General features: G+C 38.8%; 11 protein-coding genes and 2 non-coding genes across 13 annotated transcripts; 5 read left to right on the top strand and 8 right to left on the bottom strand.

The window, feature by feature from the left end:
* Nucleotides 1-549: 549 nt before the first annotated feature.
* Nucleotides 550-1,323, top strand: cox4 (cytochrome c oxidase subunit IV; the record flags this gene model as incomplete). Its single annotated transcript, XM_056180438.1, has 2 exons — nt 550-676; nt 944-1,323. The coding sequence occupies 2 exons, from the start codon at nt 550-552 to the stop codon at nt 1,321-1,323; spliced, it is 507 nt and encodes a 168-aa protein (XP_056035009.1).
* A 453-nt stretch (nt 1,324-1,776) lies between these two features.
* On the bottom strand, nt 1,777-3,300 carry sxa2 (serine carboxypeptidase Sxa2; the record flags this gene model as incomplete). Its single annotated transcript, XM_056180437.1, has 1 exon — nt 1,777-3,300. The coding sequence occupies one exon, from the start codon at nt 3,298-3,300 to the stop codon at nt 1,777-1,779; it is 1,524 nt and encodes a 507-aa protein (XP_056035008.1).
* A 1,255-nt stretch (nt 3,301-4,555) lies between these two features.
* Nucleotides 4,556-5,666, top strand: mug65 (dysferlin-like membrane trafficking protein Mug65; the record flags this gene model as incomplete). Its single annotated transcript, XM_056180436.1, has 4 exons — nt 4,556-4,611; nt 4,674-4,812; nt 5,049-5,201; nt 5,247-5,666. 4 exons carry the CDS (start codon nt 4,556-4,558, stop codon nt 5,664-5,666), a joined length of 768 nt encoding a protein of 255 aa, XP_056035007.1.
* Nucleotides 5,667-5,925: 259 nt separating this feature from the next.
* On the bottom strand, nt 5,926-6,833 carry lcp1 (cyclin L family cyclin; the record flags this gene model as incomplete). Its single annotated transcript, XM_056180435.1, has 2 exons — nt 5,926-6,556; nt 6,703-6,833. 2 exons carry the CDS (start codon nt 6,831-6,833, stop codon nt 5,926-5,928), a joined length of 762 nt encoding a protein of 253 aa, XP_056035006.1.
* A 794-nt stretch (nt 6,834-7,627) lies between these two features.
* On the bottom strand, nt 7,628-7,699 carry SOMG_20072. Its single transcript has one exon. It is a non-coding gene; the product is annotated as a tRNA-Glu (tRNA).
* Nucleotides 7,700-8,992: 1,293 nt separating this feature from the next.
* ksp1 (serine/threonine protein kinase Ksp1) lies at nt 8,993-10,408 on the top strand (the record flags this gene model as incomplete). Its single annotated transcript, XM_056180434.1, has 1 exon — nt 8,993-10,408. The coding sequence occupies one exon, from the start codon at nt 8,993-8,995 to the stop codon at nt 10,406-10,408; it is 1,416 nt and encodes a 471-aa protein (XP_056035005.1).
* A 435-nt stretch (nt 10,409-10,843) lies between these two features.
* zrg17 (Golgi zinc importer, CDF family, Zrg17) lies at nt 10,844-12,022 on the bottom strand (the record flags this gene model as incomplete). The annotated part of the gene is made up of 1 exon (XM_056180433.1): nt 10,844-12,022. The coding sequence occupies one exon, from the start codon at nt 12,020-12,022 to the stop codon at nt 10,844-10,846; it is 1,179 nt and encodes a 392-aa protein (XP_056035004.1).
* Nucleotides 12,023-12,546: 524 nt separating this feature from the next.
* Nucleotides 12,547-12,998, top strand: SOMG_01639 (heat shock factor binding protein; the record flags this gene model as incomplete). The annotated part of the gene is made up of 4 exons (XM_056180432.1): nt 12,547-12,618; nt 12,675-12,698; nt 12,757-12,799; nt 12,862-12,998. The coding sequence occupies 4 exons, from the start codon at nt 12,547-12,549 to the stop codon at nt 12,996-12,998; spliced, it is 276 nt and encodes a 91-aa protein (XP_056037275.1).
* Nucleotides 12,999-13,325: 327 nt separating this feature from the next.
* Nucleotides 13,326-15,836, bottom strand: lsd90 (the record flags this gene model as incomplete). Its single annotated transcript, XM_056180431.1, has 1 exon — nt 13,326-15,836. One exon carries the CDS (start codon nt 15,834-15,836, stop codon nt 13,326-13,328), a length of 2,511 nt encoding a protein of 836 aa, XP_056036097.1.
* A 2,187-nt stretch (nt 15,837-18,023) lies between these two features.
* Nucleotides 18,024-18,761, bottom strand: rem1 (meiosis-specific cyclin Rem1; the record flags this gene model as incomplete). The annotated part of the gene is made up of 1 exon (XM_056180430.1): nt 18,024-18,761. The coding sequence occupies one exon, from the start codon at nt 18,759-18,761 to the stop codon at nt 18,024-18,026; it is 738 nt and encodes a 245-aa protein (XP_056036201.1).
* A 38-nt stretch (nt 18,762-18,799) lies between these two features.
* On the bottom strand, nt 18,800-19,270 carry SOMG_01636 (meiosis-specific cyclin Rem1-like; the record flags this gene model as incomplete). The annotated part of the gene is made up of 1 exon (XM_056180429.1): nt 18,800-19,270. One exon carries the CDS (start codon nt 19,268-19,270, stop codon nt 18,800-18,802), a length of 471 nt encoding a protein of 156 aa, XP_056036212.1.
* Nucleotides 19,271-20,053: 783 nt separating this feature from the next.
* On the top strand, nt 20,054-21,367 carry psd1 (phosphatidylserine decarboxylase Psd1; the record flags this gene model as incomplete). Its single annotated transcript, XM_056180428.1, has 1 exon — nt 20,054-21,367. The coding sequence occupies one exon, from the start codon at nt 20,054-20,056 to the stop codon at nt 21,365-21,367; it is 1,314 nt and encodes a 437-aa protein (XP_056036011.1).
* A 148-nt stretch (nt 21,368-21,515) lies between these two features.
* Nucleotides 21,516-21,669, bottom strand: snR36. The gene has a single exon (XR_008803675.1). It is a non-coding gene; the product is annotated as a box H/ACA small nucleolar RNA snR36 (small nucleolar RNA).
* Nucleotides 21,670-22,050: the final 381 nt, after the last annotated feature.

The raw sequence follows: 22,050 nt of genomic DNA, 5'->3' as shown, positions 1-22,050 counted from the left end.
TGCTGAAAGCTTCCTTTGCGATTCGTTCTACCGATTTGTTGGCAATTCTACTACAAAAATCTGATTAATACATATGAACAGGTTTTTGTTTTATTTTTTATTAATTACTGTCCTTTAAGGAAAGCTGAAAGAAAAGTTTTCTGTAATATATTATCATTCATCTGGTAACAAATTCAGGTTACGGATATCGTTTTATTATACTAAATAGACAAATTTATCTTCTACAAGCTAGAGACTTGAAAGAAAAGAAGTTCTTCTTATAACAGGATTCTTGTTATTTCGCTTCTTTCTCTTGATTCTAAAAAATTAAAGGATCTATCTTTAACGGTAGGAAACCTGTTTCCAATTTTGCTATGTTTTTCTAACTCAATCAAAGAATAGCAATATAGGATGAAATAATTTTTACTTTCGATTTTATATTCCGTTCCAGTTTCTTACTTTCGTCTGTGAAAAGAAACCATTTTTGGTGGTCACTTATCCGTAGCAGTCCATGTACTACCACAACCTACTATCCCCCATCTCCTCGAATTTAGCTGAAAGCCCATTGAAATGATTTCTAGGATGTTGAGAACTGGTTTTATTCGAAGAGCAGCTTGCTTCCGTTCTTTTCAAGCTTCTGTTCCATCCTACCGACCTCTTTCTTTTACTGCTTTTCGTCGTAACAATAATCAAGAAAGTACGTGATTGTTTGCCGGAACGCTAATTATCTCCGAATGAAGAAGACATAAAATGAATAAACACATCGTAATTTCCCCCCTTCTTATCCTTGCCTTGTAGATGCCTTCAATTTCCATTTGATGGTTTTCTTTCGACTGACTTTTTTCTTTCAATCCCATCGCTATATGCTGTAGTTTCTCTATATATGTTTCTCTATTTGTCTTCTTCTGCGGAAACCGCGTTTTCTGTGAAAAGAGGATATATGGTACTAACTAGTTTTCCTTAGTTACAAAGTCCGCCGCTCAAGAGCTTGCCAGTGCTAAAGAGGCTTCTGATTTGATCGGCCCTGGTGGCCATGAAGGCGAAGTTCCTACTGATATTGAACAAGCCACTGGTTTGGAACGTTTGGAACTCTTGGCCGAATTGGCTGGTCAAGATGCTTTCGATATGAAGCCTCTGGATGCTTCCCGTAAAGGAACATTAAATGAACCTATCATTGTCACTTCTCTTGATCCCTTCCGTCACGTTGGCTGTAGTGGAAGTCCCTCTGGCTCTCACGATTTGGTTTGGATGACTGTCAACGAGCAAAAGCCTCGCCGTTGCCCCGAATGTGGTTCTGTCTACAAATTGAAGTACAATGGTGATCCTCACGCATCTCATCATTAATCGTTCCTTTTTTTTACTGCAGCTATTATTCAGTAGTTATAATATCCATTACTTTTTTTATTCTCTTGCATTCATTAACTTGTTGATAAAGTCCTTGTAGTCTTTTCATTACGTATTGACCATTGTTATGATCAACAACTTACCACTGTTAATCATTTTGTCTAACTTTTTTTTCCGAAAACTGACTTTGATTCTCCTCCTGTAATCAATTGATCTTACTTTGCTAGAAATCATACAATACGAATCATCCAGATATAGTAACCAAACTTCTTTATTAATATAACTTAATTAAATCAGTAACATTCAACAAAACATTTTCATAACGTTTAATCACAATCATAGAGGGAATTAAATCACTGAACCGATTTGGTAAACAAAAACCCTTGGAACAGCATTAGGAATAAATTATACATAATAGTTTTACAACTTTTAGCCCTTATTAGAGAATTGAGTTTAATCAAGTAATGTTTTTTGGAGCCAGTCAATGACCATAGCCGGATCTTTGCTTGGAGCCATATGACCCACATTGTTTGACAGTGTAAAAGCAAGATTTCGCTCATTTAATGTGAATCCAGAAGGTGAATTTAAATCCGGGGTTTCTTGAAATCCTTGCCATCCATTCCAAGTTGTATTTTGTAATGCCAACAATGAACCAGTCCAAAGAATTTGAAAGTCTAGAGCACCGGCTAAAAATGACACCTTGTTATTTTGTACCAACTCAGGAACAACTTCCTCTAATATAGAAGGAGCCCCGTGTTTAACAATCTCTCCATAAACATCATAATTGCAGCCGTTTCCAAAAATCCCCTTTGAAGATGTCAGTGCTGATTCAACACGAGTGGCATGTAACTGTTGCTGAACATCCTTTCGGTTTAAGTAAGTCGTTAGAGGATCGTTGTTGCTGTTAAAGCTGCAGTCAAGCGTTATATCATAGGTAATCATGCAATGATTCTTCAAATACAATAAAAAGTCTGTAAGCGTATATGTATCACAGTCTGTAATCATTTGGAACGCTTCTTGGATATTACTAGAATCAGAATCGGCCTGACGCTTTCTCTTTGAAAAAGAATTGGTTAAATTGACCTGAGGTTTAGGAATCGGGGATTGTTCGACAGGGAACTGCATTCTTTCCAAAACTTCTGTATAACCGCATTGTTGATTTTTGGCTGCGAAAAAGGAGGAGACTTCAGCTGCATCATCTGAATAATACAGGTCCATTTTATTTACATGGTCTAACCACATGGAAGCAGTTATGGTATTTTGAGTTTCATAGTCAGCAAGCAAACCACTAATTATACCAAGACCTCCAAATGGAATTGTATGTAATTCTGGGTCAGAACGAAGAGCTTGCGCAAAGTAAGCACCCCAAACGCTCCCGTAACTCTCACCCACTAGGTATAACTCCTTCTCTTTCATTTCAGGAAACTTTGCATAGAATGACTTCAGGGTTTGGATGAAGTCGCTGGTAGCTATAGACACTGTGGAAGCGAGAGGGGAGCCTTGTGAATATCCAGTTCCAAAAGGCTGATCAATCCATAACATATTAGCAAATCGTGTCCATGAATTTGGATTGTCTTGGGGAGTTTGATGGTTAGGATCAAGAATGATGGGTCCATTTTCGCTGAAAAACCCCAAAGTTCCAGCACAGCCCGGTCCACCCTGGAGCCAAACAATAAATTTATCAGTGGAAGTGGTAGCTGGAGCAAAGGTGTAGAAAATTTCTTTCAAATTTTCAGCACCGAGATACCCTGAATACATTTCCGGAAGAGAACCATCATATTCGGGAAGAGAAGTGACCAGGTCCGTATTTACAGCTTTTTTAGAAGTGTTATAATTTGTTGGTGCAGTTGACCCTGAAGAAGCATTATTGTTATTTGGAGGAGAATTATAATATGCCGAACAAGGAGAATAAGCAGGAAGGCCGTGCACTGTGTATAGCAAAAATGACAGGAGCAAAATATGAATAGTCAAATTCATTTTGAATTAAGTTTTTTTTTTCCTACATGGTTAGTTCTCGGTCTCAATGATACTAAGGATTTCAGCAATGTATTAATTATAACACCTTGGCATCCAGAACGCATAATTAATTGTTGTTGAACAAGTTTTTTGTAAACTCATAAAAGGACACGTACAAAAATATTAAGAGAGTTTCAAAACGACCAGGTCATACAATTCCCTAGTTCATTTTGTCAATGTATAAATAATATTCCAAACAATGGAGCGCTGGTAAAAAGAATGCCCATTGAACAATTGTTCTTCCTTATCCCATGTAAAGTCAACCACAACAACATAATAACAATAGAAAAGGCTTGTTTAAAAACTCATTGAAGAAAGTGACATGACGACACATTACTAAGTCTTATTATATATCAGACAAAGAATCGCATTGTACTATCACAACAATAGGGCCGTTGAATGAAAGAAGAGGCTGTCAGGAATCAATCGAAAAAAAAAAAACATTTTGTAATTCTTTGTTACATATGATAATAAAGTGCTGGTTTCCTTTCCAGTAGGGCTGGTAGAACAAAGGGGCACAATTTCAGTCTTGTAACTGTCCAGCCATAGTGAAAAGATGATAAGAATTGGTGTGGATCGAAGACTTTAAGGAGCCATCGTTTTTGTATCTTGTTTTCTTATATGCAAGGAAGACTGGCATATTGATGAAGCAAGGGATTCTAAACATTTTCAGGGCCCGTACTATGGAAATAATGTACTTTGTTTTGCACACATTGATAAAACGTAAGGAATTGGTTTTTTACAAGAATGCAGCATTTTGTACCTGTCCCGAAAACAGAAAGTTATTATACCTTCTTGCATGAGACGTATATTCAAGTAGACATCTCTACAATTATATAGGTATACTATATAAGAAATGCAATGGAGCGAAGTGCGGATAATAAATGTTAAAACGTATCTAGCATAGAGAACCATTTTTAGCTAGTTTATGTGAGCCCGGTTGGAGAATATTTTGTTAAAGAGATATCAAGGAAAAAAAAATTTTGTTTTGGAATTTATGACAGCCCATTTGTGTGTTTACTTCGTACGTTTCAATGTACGAAAGTTGTTTACGAAACACACAACCCATAGAAAGCAAAATAATAAAGAGCACATATTGAGTAAACACAACCAAAAATCACAGCTTTTGTGGTTTTAGTATTTTTATAGTTGTTTGCATTGTATTATTATCTTTGAATTGTCTTCTAAATGGAAAAGAGCTGTTTGCAAATCATAGATGGATGAAACGGATTCTTTCCAACAATTAGACGTCTTATACGAAAATCAACGAGGGTTTGTTTTAATCAAGACCAAGACGATTGAAAAAGGATAAAAGGTCTAACAAAAGTTATTAGGATTACATTCTGTGGAGCTGTTTACTTTTCAGAAAAGTCGCTTTTGAACTTTGATCCTGCTCCTTGGGTAGACGGGAATTTTAAAGCATCACCAGTCAATATAAAAACGGCAACCTGTCCGGATCCAAGTTGGGAATGGGTAAGTAGAGAAACGGTTTCTAAAGGATGTACTGGTACAAGAATTTATGCGTATTGCCGAAACCAGATACCAATGGTCGTGTTTACGCAGTCTTTTCCCATTTTTCAATTCCTTTATTCACTTGCTGAGAGAAGGTTTGCTAACCGTTATTGTTTTTCCATCTCCAGCGTTCACTGAGTCTTCAATAGGACTCATTGAGTGCTTCTTGGATATGGAAAGGCAATTCTGATGTGTAGGTCTGGCAACGTTGGTACGTCGATATGAATGGAGATGTGGATGAGTCCGGATGGCAATATGGATTTTCATTCGGTTTCTCGAATTGGAATGGAAGACCAATATCATTACAGTCGTTTGTTCGACGCCGTCGATGGATTCGGCAGCGAAAAAAGGTAAGCTTTCCTCATACTTCTATCTCAGTAATATTAACCACAAAGACGGAATGCTTGAGAGATGATCCAAGGCTCATGAATGATTACTTTACAATATCTTCCTCTTACGCGGTTACCAAACCCCCAATACGCACTCAGCATACTGGAAGCCTATCAGCCATCACGGACACTGAAGAAGAAGAAGTTGCAACAATTCCTTCGTTACTTCAATCCTTACAAAATTCCCGAATCGATCGCGAAAAATTAGAAACCCTTCAAAAGTTCCTTCAATCTGCTATTTCTCCGGACATAAATTATCTGATAAACATGAAAGAAAAAGTTATAAAAAGCTTCGTGTATGAAAGCAGTTGCCGTCAAGCGAAAGAAATGTTAAATGCCAGACCAACAAAGCAAGACGATGCTGGTCAGCCTAATGAAACTGATACTCCCGGTAAGGAAACACGGTCTTTCCTCGAGTCTATATAATCCGTCAACGAAACGTTAATTCGATTTATTACTTTAATGTAATTTTTACTCCTCCTTCATGTTTAACGCCTAAAAAGACCCTTTTCGGTCGACATGATATTGCAGGAAAATGGCTATCTGTTCATTTCTTGCTATATTACTTACTGGGAACACTTTAGTTTTTCCCTTTTTTCTTGAGAATGATAGATCCCTCGTCAAGATACCGTCTTCGTAGTTATTATCATTTCGTTCATAAAAATGTTGTTTTGGATAGTCCCTTCTATGAAGATGCTGTAAATAAGGGTCTAGTTTTGTCATGCAAAGAATCCGAAGTTTTATAAAAGCTCTCCAAGGATGTTTTTGTTAACTCCAAGTCTTCTTCCGAACTATCAAAAACCTGATACCAATCCTGAGGTAATTTTCGACTCAAAACTCGGCTAGCTAGAGCGATACAGCCGACAGCTATTCCGAAAGGCAAAACGGAAACGCAGAGTAAAGTATGTAAAGAATCGTTCAAAAGATTCCACGTACACTGTGTGAAGCGTTCGTCATGGATCAATCCCAACGTCTGTAGATAATGAATGGCCAATTTGTGAGGTATTACAGTATGGGTGTCAAAGTCAATAACTCGTAGAATCTCCAACTCCATATCATTGATTTTTCCTTTTGTAGTATACATTTCAGTGCTAAACAAATCGTGAATCTGATACTCTATTTCTGGGTTCAGGAATTGCTCCTTCAAATAGATTCCTATATTACACAGATCTTGGGACGAAACATCGGTTTCGGTTGCTTTACACCCTAAATACAAACAAGCCATCACACAAATGTTTAAATCTACAGCCCTAGGAGGACATAATGTACAATAACGACGAAATAAGACAAGGGAGGTATAGACGCATCTTTGGCTTCTAAACGAATTGGGTTAGCAAATGTTATAGAGAAACCTCTCTTAAAAAAAGCCAAGCTATATAATTATGTTTGTCTCTTCAGTTGAGCTTGCCGAAGCAATGTGAGAGAGAGAATACGATCTATCGCACTTATTTCGCTTACTTACATCTGTAATAATATGCCTGCTTTTTGTATCCATTCAGCACCAAGAAGACAAAGTTCTTCGGCATGTTCAAAAGATTGGAAAGCCAAAATTTGTGTATCTGAAGCCAAAGCATGTACCAAAGAGTCTGTCATTGAAGTCGTTTGTAGTCAATCCAAATTAAGTGTTTATTCCTCTTTTTTTGTAAATCTTTCTTTCTTTTATTTTTTTCGTTGCTTCGCGTGGCCTTCTCGCTCGCAAAAATGAAAACCAAAGAAACTCCGCTTACAAGCTATGAATTCTTATTTTTTATCTGCCAATAAAATTATTCTACTCTGGTTTATTATTTCACGGGATTTTTAGAATAGAAACGATACAATCTCTTGTTGATGCGAACCTGCCAATGCCAGTTGAATCTAGCTCGTGGAAAAAAAAGTCAATCTGTGATCTCCAAGGCATACATCAGCATTCAGCATGAGAAGTTGTATTGAAAGAACAAATGCTTCAGGATGGCATTGAATAAACAATTCTAAAATATAGTCCTACTAGTAATTTCAAAAGATAAGTACATGTAAATTTATCTAACAAAAGAGGGTACACATAAACTTGAAAGGATGACTCAATTTCCATAACCATTAGCTTCTCGCTAGAATCAAAGTAGTTCTGGTATAGGAAAAGCAAAAATACTTATCAATCATAAACGGTTGCTACAGATTTTTAGAAAATATGAGAAAAGTAGTTTCCTTTCATCGCCTGAATACTCTTGAACCTTTCGTACTTTTATGAACGCTCTGGTGAAATGAAAGTCTAGCAACGCTTCCTACTCATCAAGCCCATGTTTCTTCGCAAATTATTGTTTACTTTTTATTTGTAAAATTTTTTTTTTTTACCTTTATCCTCCGAGGAGAAGAATCCAAAAAATAACAAAGTAGAAAGGTAGAAAAAAGTTTTCCGTTGCGGGGAGTCGAACCCCGGCCGCGTCGGTGAAAGCGACGAATCCTAGCCGTTGGACCACAACGGATTCTTGTATATTGCTATCATTTCTTCTTTATTATACGACTTTTCACAATAAAAAAAATGATCTCTATCATTTCCTAACATTTGAAGAACTTCTGCCGCCTTTATCGCTTTCATGAGAGGTTTGACTTTATTGCTCTGTTCGGAAGGCAAGGATGAATTCGGTAGGTTCTATTCATTGATGCTATCCTAAGTTTAAAATGTACCGGGAGAGAAAGGTTGAAGAAGCGTACCCTACGAAAAAGAAGGACCAACTTCTTTTCTTCTTCATACCTATTGAGTTTTTCATACCCTTTACCTTTCATATCTTCAATTGCCAAAAGGAGAGAGAAATTATCATTATCGCTATAAAGGCTCTGTAGTACGATGTTCTGCTCATTATCGGGGCGTACAAAAGAATGAACGGTAGGAAACTAAACTCAAAAACATGTCTACAATACCCCATTGAAACAAACTATTCACTGTTTCACTTCCCGTAAGTATTAATACTGAAAAACGCAGCGACAGGAAGCAGGCAACAGTAAATTAACAAAGAATACGTAAGATAGACGAAATCGTCGATCTTTGGAAAAGGTACCTTGAAACCGTTTATACTTGTTTATAATCAAAATTTGACTTTATCTTTGATAAATTTTAATGCAATTTTTTTTGTTTGTTGTCCACTTTAAAGCAATTACCATTTGTGTATTACCGATAAGATTTGTTTACAATGGTAGTATCCTTGTTTACGTTATGTAAGGTAGCGCAGCCGGGCGCAGATTACTAGTTGAATACCGGACCCTTCTAGTAGAATCTTGTCTTCCACCAACAACAGCCAAAGCAGGTTCTGTTTATTTATCCATTGTCGCATCATCATGAGAAGATTTGTCTAACGCTAATATCATAAGATTTTATTGATATTTGAGACGAAACATTGCTTTTGACTTCTCAACGCGAAACCGCTGTTTTCATACCCGCCATCTCTTCAGACTACCAGGTCCGACTCTCACGTTCTCAGGAAGATTCAAATTTTTCTGCTAGAACATCCTTTTTTTATCTTTGAAACTTTAGCGTACGGGTGGTGACAGTTCGTGATCACTGAGTGTTTTGCTGATTGTCTAGTTCTCTTTGGACATTTTCTTTTTTTCTTTTGTTTGTGATCGATATCAATCTTTGCAAAAGAAACCCTTTTGGTAAAAAAAGAAGATTCAAAATAAAGAATTGACTGTTGTGCCACACTCTGTCGCATCGATTATATATCTCCCTATCGTTATTGATCTGTTAAAGAAAGAGAAACTCGGAATCTGTTTTACTGACGATGAAAATTCTGCAAAAGAAAGGTTATAAAGTGGAACGTCCCTTGAACAAGGGGTCCTATGGCACTGTTGTCCTGGCGCATCGCTTATTTCGTACTACTCGGTACAAAGATAGCAAATATGCAATAAAGTGTATCAAAAAGCCTTCCCCAATTTTTCTGGATGAAGTGAATATCCTTCGGGAACTCTCTCGTTACCGTCATCGTAACATTATTCACTTTGTCGAGTCTTTTGAAGACCATGTATATTACTACGTTGTGCTTGAGTACTGCCCATTTGGTGATTTGTACGAGTGTATTTTGAATGACGACTTCCCAAATGCTAAGAATCAACCGGAAATGATCAAAGATATTTTTCTCCAAGTCGTTGATGGTGTTTCCCATATGCATTCTCTTGGTATTTATCATCGAGATTTGAAACCAGAAAACTTTCTATTATCTCTGTCTGATGACGGCAATGATCTTGTTGTGAAAATCAGTGATTTTGGTCTTGCTTGCAGAGATACCACTTCTCATGAATATGGCACCGGGAGTGACCGTTATATGGCCCCAGAACAATTCGAAGAGGTCGACGATATGGGGTACAGTCCCCGTGCCGCTGATATCTGGGCCATTGGAATTTGCCTCCTGAATCTTATTTTTGCCCGCAACCCTTTTGCTTATCCAAATGAACGGGATCCTATTTTCGCGGATTACGTACTTGATCCCATGACTTTGTTTGATGTATTCCCTACTCTCAGTCAGGATACATACGAAGTCTTGAGAGCTTGCCTATGCGTTACACCTGAGAAACGTTCTTTGGAAAAGACCAGGGAAGCTGTAATAGCTGTCAACAATTGGACGACGGATGGTGAAGAATTAGAAACTATTGTGAACGAGGACGAAGATTTTTGCCCTTCGAACTTTCTGTTTGATGAAAATATCATTCGTTGTACACAATCCGATAGAGAACCTTTACGAACACCTTCTTTACTAACGCCCGCTGCTACGATGCAACGTGGATTGCTTCCTTCGAAACTTCAACCCCTCTCTGACTTAGATGAGAATGTGTCTGTTGTATCTTCCCCCCAGTCTCCTATTTCTCCAGCTGCTGTTAACACCAGCGATCGCTCATATGACTCTGGGCTCGGCGAAAGCTTGAAAAATATGCATATTAGTAAGCCTACTCCTATGCCTGTCAACACCAAGCGATCTCCCTACTCGTGCAGTGCGCCAGCCATCGTCTTTCCTAACAGCATCAAGGGCAACAAAGATCATTTGAAGTTTGGACGTAGTTGGTGTGATATGGATGAAGAAGAAGAAGACAATCTTAGCATTGGCAGTCATGACGATTTTGGAGCCGCTGATGAAATAAATGCAAAAGACTTTGGACTTGCTGATGACTGGAACGTGCTTTCGCAATGGAATGATAACGCTTAACTGGATTAGCAACGCTAATGTTCTATATGACCTTTAATTAAATTTTCATGCTAACTCACAAATAATTTATTGTCAGCAGTTTGCATGTGCCGTAATTAGAGGTCTTTCTAATTATGTTTACGTTTTATTTTAGTTGGAAAATACCTTTACGTCGTATTTCATTCAATTGAATTTCATGATTCTTTATATTTGCTTTACATATAGAGTTAACAATTTCACAACGTTATTTTGCTTAGATATCAATAATGTAGCTTTTTGTTTATTTATTTTATTATATATTTATATTCTTTTCAGAAACTGGAGTGTAGTCAGAAGATTAGACAACAATAGAAAGATACGCATATAGCCACCATTTTAAATAGTTATTAATAAACATGAACGAATGAGTAATATTGAATGGCAAAGTAAACATTATTAACCTAGAAAAAGGTCGAATTAAATCCTTTGAATATCAATAGTAATTTCCCATTTCGGTTGGACACCAGTACCAAATATACTTCCGACAGTCTTTTGAATGATTTTTGTAACATCTTCACGTATAGATATCTGTTCACGCTCACTTCCTCGAACCGTTATGCTTATATTAGCAATGCACGTATTGTAATGAGGCTGCCAAATGGTAGCGGAATTAAGTTGCTCTATTCGACTGTCTTCTTTAATGAGAGATATACACTGGAAAACTTTATCTTTGTTTGAATACGTCAACAAAAGAAGCATGGCTAAAGATTTCGCGATGGAGAAACCAGCAATTACAGCGGTGACTGCAATGCTTATGGCAAAAATATGACTAAGTAGGGAGCCAACTTGAACGCCAACACTTTGGAGGACAACAAGGATAGAAGAGGGAACAAATGTCAAGCCATGAAAGAAACGTGAATCCAAACGTTGACTATGTATGTGAGAGCGGTCGAACAGTAGTGCAGCTCCCGAAAGAAGTAAAGCCACTGAGATAGAAAAGGTAGATTGAATATGAGCACCTTCAACTCCAGCGTGTTCTAAATGTTGAATATTTCCCCAGTCTTCGATAGCATGTTCCGCTGGCTCTTTCAAGAGATTTAGTCCAAGAAATAATAATAAGATACAAAAAGCAAAATCAGCTAACAGTTCTACTTGCTGCAAACCAAAAGGATAGCGAAGTGATGTTCTACGCCAAACTACAAAACAATCCAGGGTCTCTCGCCAAACGTTTAATGTAATCAAAACCCCTTCTACTATAAGTGAACATGACAGTGAAAGCAACACGGTAGCATCTCCAGATAGAAAGACAAAAACCGAAACAAAGAAAAATAATAAAGAGCTACTTATTTTCAGCTTTTGTCTCCATGTAAGGATTGAAAACGTTTCTGTAAGTGTAGGGATCGGATAAGTGGCAGGGAAGCTTAAGGGCTTTCGATTCTTAGGAGGTAGGAAGTATTGATGGGATAAGGAATGTCTATGGTGATGCCCTTTTCGGTGACTTGGCCGTGTATCAACATTGAGCAGCTTATTCACACTTGTCTGTGAATTTGGTTTTGACGATTCCCCAAAACCATTAGAGTTGGAATTTTCTCGGTTTGGTTCTTGAAATTTTATAGAAGTAAACGATTGTTTTGGACTCTTTGGTGGGCTCTGCATAGTCAATTGGGTATGAGAATAAAACTAGGTGACCCAGAATTTTGCTATTCCATAAATGACGCAGGAGTGCTCTTAAATTTATACCTTTCTTCCTTATTTTCAAATGAAATAGAGGTCTTTCATAAATTTAAAGCCAAACATACACGGTTATAATTGTGGATGAGGTTGGTGTTAAAAAAGTCGTTTAAGCAAGAGTGTGCAGCATGCAGTTTAAACGAAAGGATGGATAGACAAACATCGGCATTATAAGGTTTCGTAAATAATCTTATTGTTTCATTTACTTGAAAATAAAAGGTTACAAATTTTTCGTGCTGAAAATTCCATTACTTTCATTGTATCGCACTTTCGTAAGAAGGCCGCTTGAAAAGAACGAACTAGCTAGTGGATTGTTGAGGTTACCTAGAAATTCCGTAAAAGGACGCCTTTTCTTGTTTTGTATTTCCAGAATTTGATTGTTTATTATAAGATACCTCTTTATTGAAAGTCTTCTCCTCTGGGGCCGTGTTATATATAGGTCGCAAAGAATGAGTAAAACAGAAATTGGAAAACAGGAACCTTTAGAGTCTACAGAAACCGGTTCCGGGATCAATGCAATGGTAAATCCAACTTTTTTGTACCTGTCCCCATGAATTGTGTTGCTAACTCAATGTAGACAAACAAGTTGTTGGACGATGTTGTATGAACTGGTCATATATAGCATTTTTCAAATTTTAAACTTTTCTAACAATTGCTAGTCCAATGAATTTGAAAACTTGCGAAAACAGTTTGTCGAAAAGCGTAAGCAATTCACCTCTTTTTCATTTCATTGGAGAAATTCTGCTAATATTCCATGCATTTAGTGGAAGCAATGACCAACCGACTTGACAGCTTGGAGGATTCTATGAGGACTTCTTTCAGCTCATCACCATTGGCGTCGCCATCTGCTACAAATCCTACGTCGAATCCTTCAACCATAGGAGAAGACCAGAAGCAATGAATAGCTAATAGTTTAACAAAAATTTCCTTCCTATTATGATAAATAGCTTCTACTTGATCGACGATTCAGTCCTAATGTAAATGCTGTCAAATGTTTAAATGTTTTATTCTTTTTATATATATATTGTTTTGAAGTACTACGAATCAAGAAATACTTTTACTTTACAGTCATTCTGATTAATTATTAAAACAAATAAACCGCAAACTTTCATTTACAATTTACCTAGCCAGTGACTTAATATATACACAAAAACATATAAATAATTATAAAAACCTATATAGGTACTTCATGGATCTCATAATAAACTTTTAAAGCATAAACATCAGCTTACTTATCCATGCCCAATGCGTGCTTGACATTAGACATCAATCCGCCGCGGCTAGTTGTACTGCTGGCGCTGCCTCTACGGTCGGATTTTGCAGACTTTCCACTCTTCTTCCTTGAGATGTCCCTAGACTCGGAATCGGAGTCGCTAAGGTCATCCTTGAGACCGTTGCCGCTACCCTTATTCTGGGTTCCCTTGGCACCGCTGCCACCTAGATTACCACCACCGCCGTAAGTACCGCTGACATTATCTGCACCAAGAGCAGTACCAGGAACGGTTGAGATACCGGCTCCAGCAGCACCAGCGTGGGATCCTGATGGACCAGTGCCGGGATGAGGAGCATCTACATAAGCAGGACCAGCACTCTTAGAAGTAGTAGTGGGAGCATTAGTAGTTGCTGGGTAGTGATATGCTTGAGAAGCACCACGGTTTGTAGTACTAGTCTCCTCCGGTTTCTGATGTTCATAGCTGCCGCTACTACTAGGCTCAGTAGTATAGCTAGTGGGTTTAAAATTCTCGTTGCTACCTTTAACGCTGGTGTATTCACGTTCAACACTTACATAAGCGTTTTCGGCTTCTCTCAATGCATTCCTAGCAGCTTCAACATCGCTTGCATAGTCGGAAGGTTCACGAGTATCCAATTCACTCAATTTGGATTGTTCAATATTGTAGCGTTGCTGAGCACGTTCAATTTCAGCTTGGAAGTTACCTCTCACAGGAGATGGAGGGTGAGCACGCTTGGTTTCTAATCCTTGAGTGATGCTTTGAGCAGTAGCATACAATTCCTTAGCTTCCAATTCTTTAGCTCTAGCAGCTTCGGCAATCTTTTCATTACGCTTTTCAGCTGCCTTGACCGCGTCATAAGCTTGAGTGACACTGTATTGAATCTCCTTGTCTCTCTTGTCGGCTTGAATACGGAATTGGTTGGCGGCATCTTCAGAATCACGGATTCTGTTTTGGAGAAGTGACAATTGTTGACGAGATTCAGATTCAAATTGGTCAACCCTTCTCTTGGCAGCATCGAAGCGTGCTTGAGCAGCTTTCAAGGCCTCAGCTGCATCGTCAAGCTCGGATCCGTATTGTTGGCGTCTGGTTGGAATGTTTTGCTCATATTGAGCATAAGCATTGCGAGCTTGGTTGACACCAGTATCAATTTCAGCGTACTTAGCCTTGTTTTCACTACGGAGGCGGTCAACTTGCTCAGTAGCATTTCTGCTTCTCATTCTGGCATCCTTCAAAGTATCATCCATGTGGACTTCCAAGTTTCTGGCTTCAGCCTCACGGATAGAAGCAGTACGAAGCGTGGTATCATTGCGTTCCTCCAATTCAGCAAGCAAAGCACTGAATTCATATTGGATTTTTCTGTTCTGAGCTTCGGCAAGAGCAGCGTCATGATTGGCGCGATCCAAGTCGTCCTTGCAGCTATCAATAATAGCTCTTTGGTGTGATACCTTTCTCTCTCTGTCAGCTTGCAACAACTCCTGATTTCTGAGAGCAACTTCCAATCTTGATCTGGCAACATCACGGTTGGCACCTCTTTGAGCAAGACGGTGCTTCAACTCGGCTTCACGCAAGACAGCGTGAGCATGGTCAGCCTCTTCTTTAGCTTGTCTTTCTCTGAGACTAGCAGAGCGTTCGATGTTGGCTTGGGCATCACGAGCGCGTTGAGAAGCGATCTCAGCAGCTTCAGCGCGTTGTCTGGCACGGGATTCGAGACCAGCAGCCTCGGAACTAGAACGGTTATTAAAATGGCGGGCACGACGAAGTTCTTCTTCAGCTTCACGGGCCTCACGCAAGGCACGTTGTCTTTGTTCAAGCAATTCGTGAAGAGACTTGTCGTCGGGTTGGATACGGGCATTGGTGGTAGTGACAATGCGAACGGGAGCACCAGTAAGGGCATCAATGTTGTTTTGGGTAGCAGTAATCTTCACATTGGTGAATTGTGGGTCACCGCCGTTAGCAGAGACGGAACGGGATCCTTCATAGCCACCGTGGCTAGACTTTGTGCTCTGTTCGCGATGAACGCTTGGATATCCATGACCAGTTTCGCGTTGGGTAGCAGAACGTTGAGGGCCGCCATAAGTACCAGCACCAGCACCAGCACCAGCACCAGCTCCAGCTCCAGTTCCAGCACCGAGACCCTCAGCGCCTTGCACTTCTCTACCTCTGCTAGGGGAGCTTGGTTGACCACCCACATTAGAGGCACCCTTGTCAGGGGAGTCGGATTGACCGCCTACATTAGAGGCGCCTTTACCAGCGGCATCTTCGTCGTTCTTGTTGAAGCCACCAGGCATGTGTTGGTTCAAGTTGTTTTTGGCGGAATGCTTGGCATATTCTCCCTTGGCCTTGCTGGCGGCGTTTTGGGGATTATTCTTGAGGTCCTGTACATTCTTGTTAGCGCCGGATTTTACATCTTCGACATTGCCTTTAGCGGCCTGACCGGGCTTTTGGCTAACATTTTTGGCTTCTTCCTTGGCGTTGTTTACTTTTCCAGCGTTCTTCAGGGCGTCCATGATCGACAATCAAAAATTGTTGGGAAACAAAAACGTGTAAAATCAGTCGTCAAAAATAATAGTAGCTAGAATAACTAAAAAGTTTTTTGTACAATCACAAGAAACTCCGTAGTTTATATATAAATAAATAAAAGTCTGTATATCAAACTCGATGAAAACGATATCGTATTAGATGAAATTGTAATGGAAAAGAATTACTACACAGCACTTGTGAATCAATGGAATAAACGAAGTTAATGTAGAATTCCTTATGTGGAATAAGTAGAAGGGTAAATAGGAAACAGGGATCTCGTTAATGAATGAAATCAAACAATGAGGGAACCAAAGAGTCTTTGCTTTTTCGTATTAGCAGTCAAAAACCCAAAATTCTCCCGATAAATAATAGTCTTTTCGATTGAGTTGTGTAGGTATTTCGTGGCATTCATCATGCATATATATAGCTTCGACAATACCTTACATCACTGTATGTATGACTTGGAACGTCATCTTCTTTTAAACGAAACGAAAAAGATCCTATTCATTAAGACTGGAATGATCCTATTCACCTTATACAATTTGCTGCCTCGTCAGGCTTCATGGACTGACGCAATCATCAAGTAATCCAATTCCTGCGAATACGAGGTGGATGGAAAATTCAGCGAAGCCAGGGAAGCTTTTGATGCGGTGCTATGGATAGTAGAAGAGAAAATACGGACAAAGCCTCAGTTGTTTCATACTGTCTGGTTTTGGTTCTTCCAGCATCCTACTAGCTAGCGTTTGGGATTTTTCCGCTGTCCTCTAAAATTTTATATGGGAAATGAACCTATTTCCAGCACTGTACGTGGGAAAGAGTCCCTTTGATCGAGAGTTGATAAATAATAACGTTCTTTTTTATTCTAGCTATTGTGTTGTGGGAAACCATGGAAAGGTACATGGTATTCACGATGGTTTCCACCCTGTTTCTCTTGCTCGTACTTGCTGCGATCAACTTCTTTCGACTTATCTTGATTAGATAAAATTAAGCGTAGCTTATTTTGGAGAGTAACATAATGATAAATATTCGTCATAACTAGACAACAACTAGGTGGTTCCCCGGAGTATTCAATGATGATGTAGAATAGAGAAAAGACAAACGAAATCATGACGAAACCATCATGGTTTGCTCTGCTTGCTGCTTTTGCTTTTGTTGGTATTCTGCATGAGGCTGGCTGTTCTCCGTCATTCATGATTTCTCACTTTGATCATGTCATTCCTTATTCTTTCTTCGTGTCTACGATTATTCTATCTAGCCCAGCCTCCACCATGGTTACTTTTAGATTCCTTCCTTCCTCCTTCCGTTCTCCCCAGTCAGCGCCTTTCAACCAAATGAAAGAAATTGAAGGAAAATGAAAATGGAATGAGAAATGTGAAATGGGAAATGGAACTAGAAAACTACCGACTTGTTTCTTTCCCTCCTTCACTGTTACCCACCTTTCTGTCATGGGCCTTTCCTTCGTGATCCTGAAAACTGCTGTTGCGTCTTTTGTTTAAGCAATATACTCACTAGGACCAATGCTGATTTCTTTGGTTCCCATGACCAACTGAAAGTACCGCCCTTACCAGCCTAGGTGGTTTCTCTTTCTCTCTACCAAGTGTTCCTAACCTCGCCTGTAGCTAACTGTATGACCCCAAAACATACTAAAGTCCGATGTGGGGGTGTTGGAATATGTGCAATACAGCAAGGCAAACCGAGTCCAAAGACGAGTCTTCTGGGACGTCGTGGGGGCATGTGGGGTTAAGTCAAAGCGAAAGGCAGAGCGAACAATAACGACGAATTGACCAAAGAATATCCGTTGCTGTCGTTTCTTTTTCCATCGCTCTTTCCCTTTATATTTTTTTTTGTCAAGAGAATTAAGAGAAATTTGAATCGCTTTTTTACTTGCTTGGATTAAATACTACACAGACCTTTCTCGAGTGACACCTCTCAAGTGATAGTTTATTTGAGCTACGACGTAGGACTTTAATTATCTACTTTCGATACGAGACGCGTCAAATTGCATGTATTTTTAGCCAAACAGCAGGTCTTGCCATATACAGTTGTTGATCAGGATAATGCAAACTCGATTCATTCATTCTCCATACTAGCTAGCTGTGTTTACTTTCGCCAAGCTTGAGAACCCCTTCGCTCGTGTTGACACTTCATACAGGGATAGGATATTATATATGGTTTCATAAATACGACCCCGACGAGGATAGTTGAATATTAATACTAATCCACTCATGAATACGCTGACTTATGTATCGCGATATCCTTGTGGAATATTTTGCATAGACGCAGCGATGATGTTCGGCTGGATCTTGTAAACACTCTAGCAGTAAATGCATAAAAGGCGCGACGTTTGCGCAGTGGTAACCCGTCAGTTTGTACAATGTCCCGCTCCAGTTTCCATTGTGCAAAATACAATAGGCCGTATACGCACATGTAGCCACTGCTTGACTTGCTTTTTGGCTTAGAAATCTCGGATCCAGTATACAAATTTCAAGAAAGTACTTGACCGCAATTCGCATATCAGCATCCCAGCTGTCCGATATACTAAGCAAGCGTAGGTATGGCATAGGACCCGGCCACCCTAACTCATATTGCAGTACGATCAATATATACGTTTCTGCTTTGCATAGATCGCCAACCGTTCCCTCTCCAAGCAAGCTACATGCTTCTTTATTGCTCGGGGGATGGATTTCTTCGTATTTGGAAGCTAAAAGTAAGGCGGCCATCGCTATTTGTTTCATTTTTGAGACTGCTACATTTTTCAACGAAAAAAATCTGTCAAATATGTTGATCGTTAGAAACAGCGTTTCTGGTAAAAGGTTCATTTCGTAATGAATCCCTATAATCCAACATATGACTACAGTTCTCATTTCCAAAACATGAAATGGATGAGAAGTCAAGTGTCGATAGTCGGGCATGAGTCGATTCTGTTAATTGAAATTAGCTTTCCTATTTTTCACTTGAAAACGCTTACCTCTAAGTGTTTCATATGGCAAAAAATCTCTTTGGCATATTCAACGGAAACCGTAGTATCTGCCTCATAGTCGGACTTTAGTTTCTCCTCTATATACGATTCTACTTCTGTTTCATCGATAAATGTGTTTTCTTCGCTAATATCCTCCAATATATCCTCTGGGCTTGTTTCTGCTTCATCCGACTCAATACCCTGAAACGTCAAGTCGATGGCTTCTTCTAAAATTGATTTATCATTAGATGTATACGGAAAGAATATGTCTTTGAATTGATTCTTGATTTCTTCTCTTGTCGTAGATCTTCCTCTTTCTTCCGAATATGGATGTCTCGCCTCCGAATCATCAGACAATAGTGGTTTGATCTCTTTCACTTTAACTGTGGTAGAGTTTTTAGCGTTTGATTTTTCTCGATTGCTGATTTCTTTTAAGGCTTGTCGTTCAAGGCTTGTTTTCATTTTTCATAGAAAAACCAAGGCTCTTTCATATACATCTATCTCTGTTTCGGTTTAAATCATAAGCGGTTAAATTCAATATGCTGTTGGATGAAAATATTCTTTCTTTCTATTTTTCCTTGAATTGTTGTTGAGTCGTAGATCGAGTACCCAGGTTTTTACAAAAGGTTTGTTTGTTTACAATTCAGACATAATGTTTGTTAGCTTACGTAGTGGATGTGATATTTACAACCTGTGAGAAACGCTATTTGATGCATGAAATTAAAAACAATGAAACTATTACATTCTTGGGAAACCTACTTAAAAGCTAGATTTGTCTGATAGCATGTGTGTTTATTTACAACACCTAGTAGTTTGTTTCCCTTGCGAATGAGCGAAATTCCGTACATACAAGGCTCAAACGTTTTCTAGTTCTTCAGCATAATGAAAATTTATAGATAACCTTTTTATTTTTACAGAAAATAAATATGTACTATGAAAAAATAAAGAGGTCTATCTGTTCATACTCTTACCGCAAATTGTACGAGAAACCAAAAAATAAAATAAACAAAAAAGATAAATTTATTTATATATTGTATGCAAATAATTTATAAAAAGATGCTTCATATTTTATAATATATTGGAAACCTCGTCTAGCTACAGAAATAATATAGACTTGAAAAAACGAAATCGAATGGCTCACTCCCGCCACAATTTCAAAATCTATGGTTTTATCACCAAAGTTTGGTTTTCCCTCTAGCTAAAAGGATAATCATTTAGTCGTAGCTGATAGAAAGAAAGGTTATCATGCTGCGTCCTCATAAAATTCGTCGATTTCCAATTCATTCCTTGAATACAACCAGACCCATTTTCACAAACGTTCATTTCGGAAGAAAGCGTAAGGCATTAAGTCTTGGTTTAAGTATAGCAGGTCTTGGTCTTGTTGGTTTGGTTGGGTATGCTTGGAATCAAGATCGACACGAAAAAAAGCCAACAAAGACCGGCGTGAGCGTGGAAGGCCCATGGCACTTTTATGTATTGAGTACTTTGCCTTTAAGAACATTATCTAGGTGGTGGGGCTACGTGAATCGAGTGGAAATTCCTCTGTACTTAAGGAATCCCGGATTCCGTCTATACTCATGGTTGTTCAACTGCGATTTGAAAGAAGCTGAAATACAAGATTTAAAACAATATCGAAATCTTGCTGAATTTTTTACACGAAAGCTAAAACCCGGTTGTCGCCCTATTGATTCTGGGGCCATCCTTGTTAGCCCGGCAGATGGGAAAGTGCTGAATTACGGAGTCATCGAGGGAGGTCATCTGGAGCAAGTCAAGGGATTAACTTACTCTCTAGAGGCATTGTTGGGAAAAGAGCATTTGGCCCGTTTACAAAAAGCCCATGCTATTCCTTCGCCAGACCACATTCCACATATAAGCCAAGAGGAATTCGCTCTTGTAAATGGTATAGAGTATAGTTTACAAGATTTAATGGGGCATGATAAGGAGCATTCTCATAACTCTATTAAAGATGCTAGTGCTAACCAAGTCGATTTGCTGAACTCTACGAAAGTCGCCATGCGCTCTACATTTGATTTCTTGCGCTCTCGGGACCAAAACCTTTTGTATTACGCCGTCATTTACTTGGCACCTGGTGATTATCATCGATTCCATTCACCCACAGACTGGGTCGTAGAACGAAGACGACACTTTTCTGGGGAATTATTTAGTGTTTCGCCCTATATGGTAAGTAAGTTGGGAAATCTTTTCGTTTTGAATGAAAGAGTCGCTATGCTTGGGCGCTACAAATATGGATTCATGAGCATGATTCCAGTGGGCGCCACGAATGTCGGAAGTATCCGCATCAACTTTGATAAAGAACTCTGTACAAATCAATTTGGAAAACTGGGTCCTACCGGTACATACGACGAGGCAGTATATACGAAATCTTCTGCAATTCTACATGGACATCCATTACTGAGGGGCGAGGAAATCGGAAATTTTGAACTAGGAAGTACCGTTGTCCTTGTTTTTGAGGCGCCAGCAAACTTTCAGTTTGACATCCAACGAGGTCAGGCTGTAAAAGTAGGCCAATCACTTGGCAACTTAAAACCAGAGCCATGAGATTTACTTTACAGATAGGTCGTTCTTTTGTTATTTAGTACTTTACCCACTTTTCTGAAACTTCTCATGATAGCTACTTTCGCTTTTTTTTTTGGACCGTGAATCTTTGGTATTTAATCCTATGATAATATATAGCATATAACAAAATACATGTTTGCCCAAAAAATTACGAGTACCCCATAAGGAGCAACCGTACTCAACAGCGCAAAGATTTTTTCTAGTCTCTATATATACCATCAGAGGTACCTCCAACTCAATCTTCGACACTTTTATCCTTCAAAGAGAGTTTAGAAAGAGACATGTGATTAAATTTTATGTCTTTACGGTTTGACTTGTACCTTTACACATTCATAAACAAAAAGAGCATTTATTAATGCACCTGCATTCTAAAGTTAAAATAGAAAAGTACTTTAACAAGAGGAAAGGCTGCTCTGTATGTGTTTATATATATTCTTGTGACTGTTGTCGAATAAACTATAATTTACGTTTCGCTTAGTTTAGGCAGTCGTCGCACAAGTTTTTGGCATTTTCGTAACAAACATTCGGATGGTTCAAAATCATCCTTAAACCTTTCTTTTATATAAAGAACTTCAATTTCCTATGTCGAAAATATTTGCAACAAGACCCTCTTGTTTCGTTGCTTTATCACGTCTTTGAATTCTGACAAGTGTGTTTCCTTCGAG

This window comes from Schizosaccharomyces osmophilus, chromosome 1, assembly GCF_027921745.1.
Source record: "Schizosaccharomyces osmophilus chromosome 1, complete sequence".
Taxonomy (NCBI): Eukaryota; Fungi; Ascomycota; class Schizosaccharomycetes; order Schizosaccharomycetales; family Schizosaccharomycetaceae; genus Schizosaccharomyces; species Schizosaccharomyces osmophilus.
The sequence above is the reverse complement of the archived record's forward strand: the minus strand, read 5'-3'. Positions and strand labels throughout refer to the sequence as shown.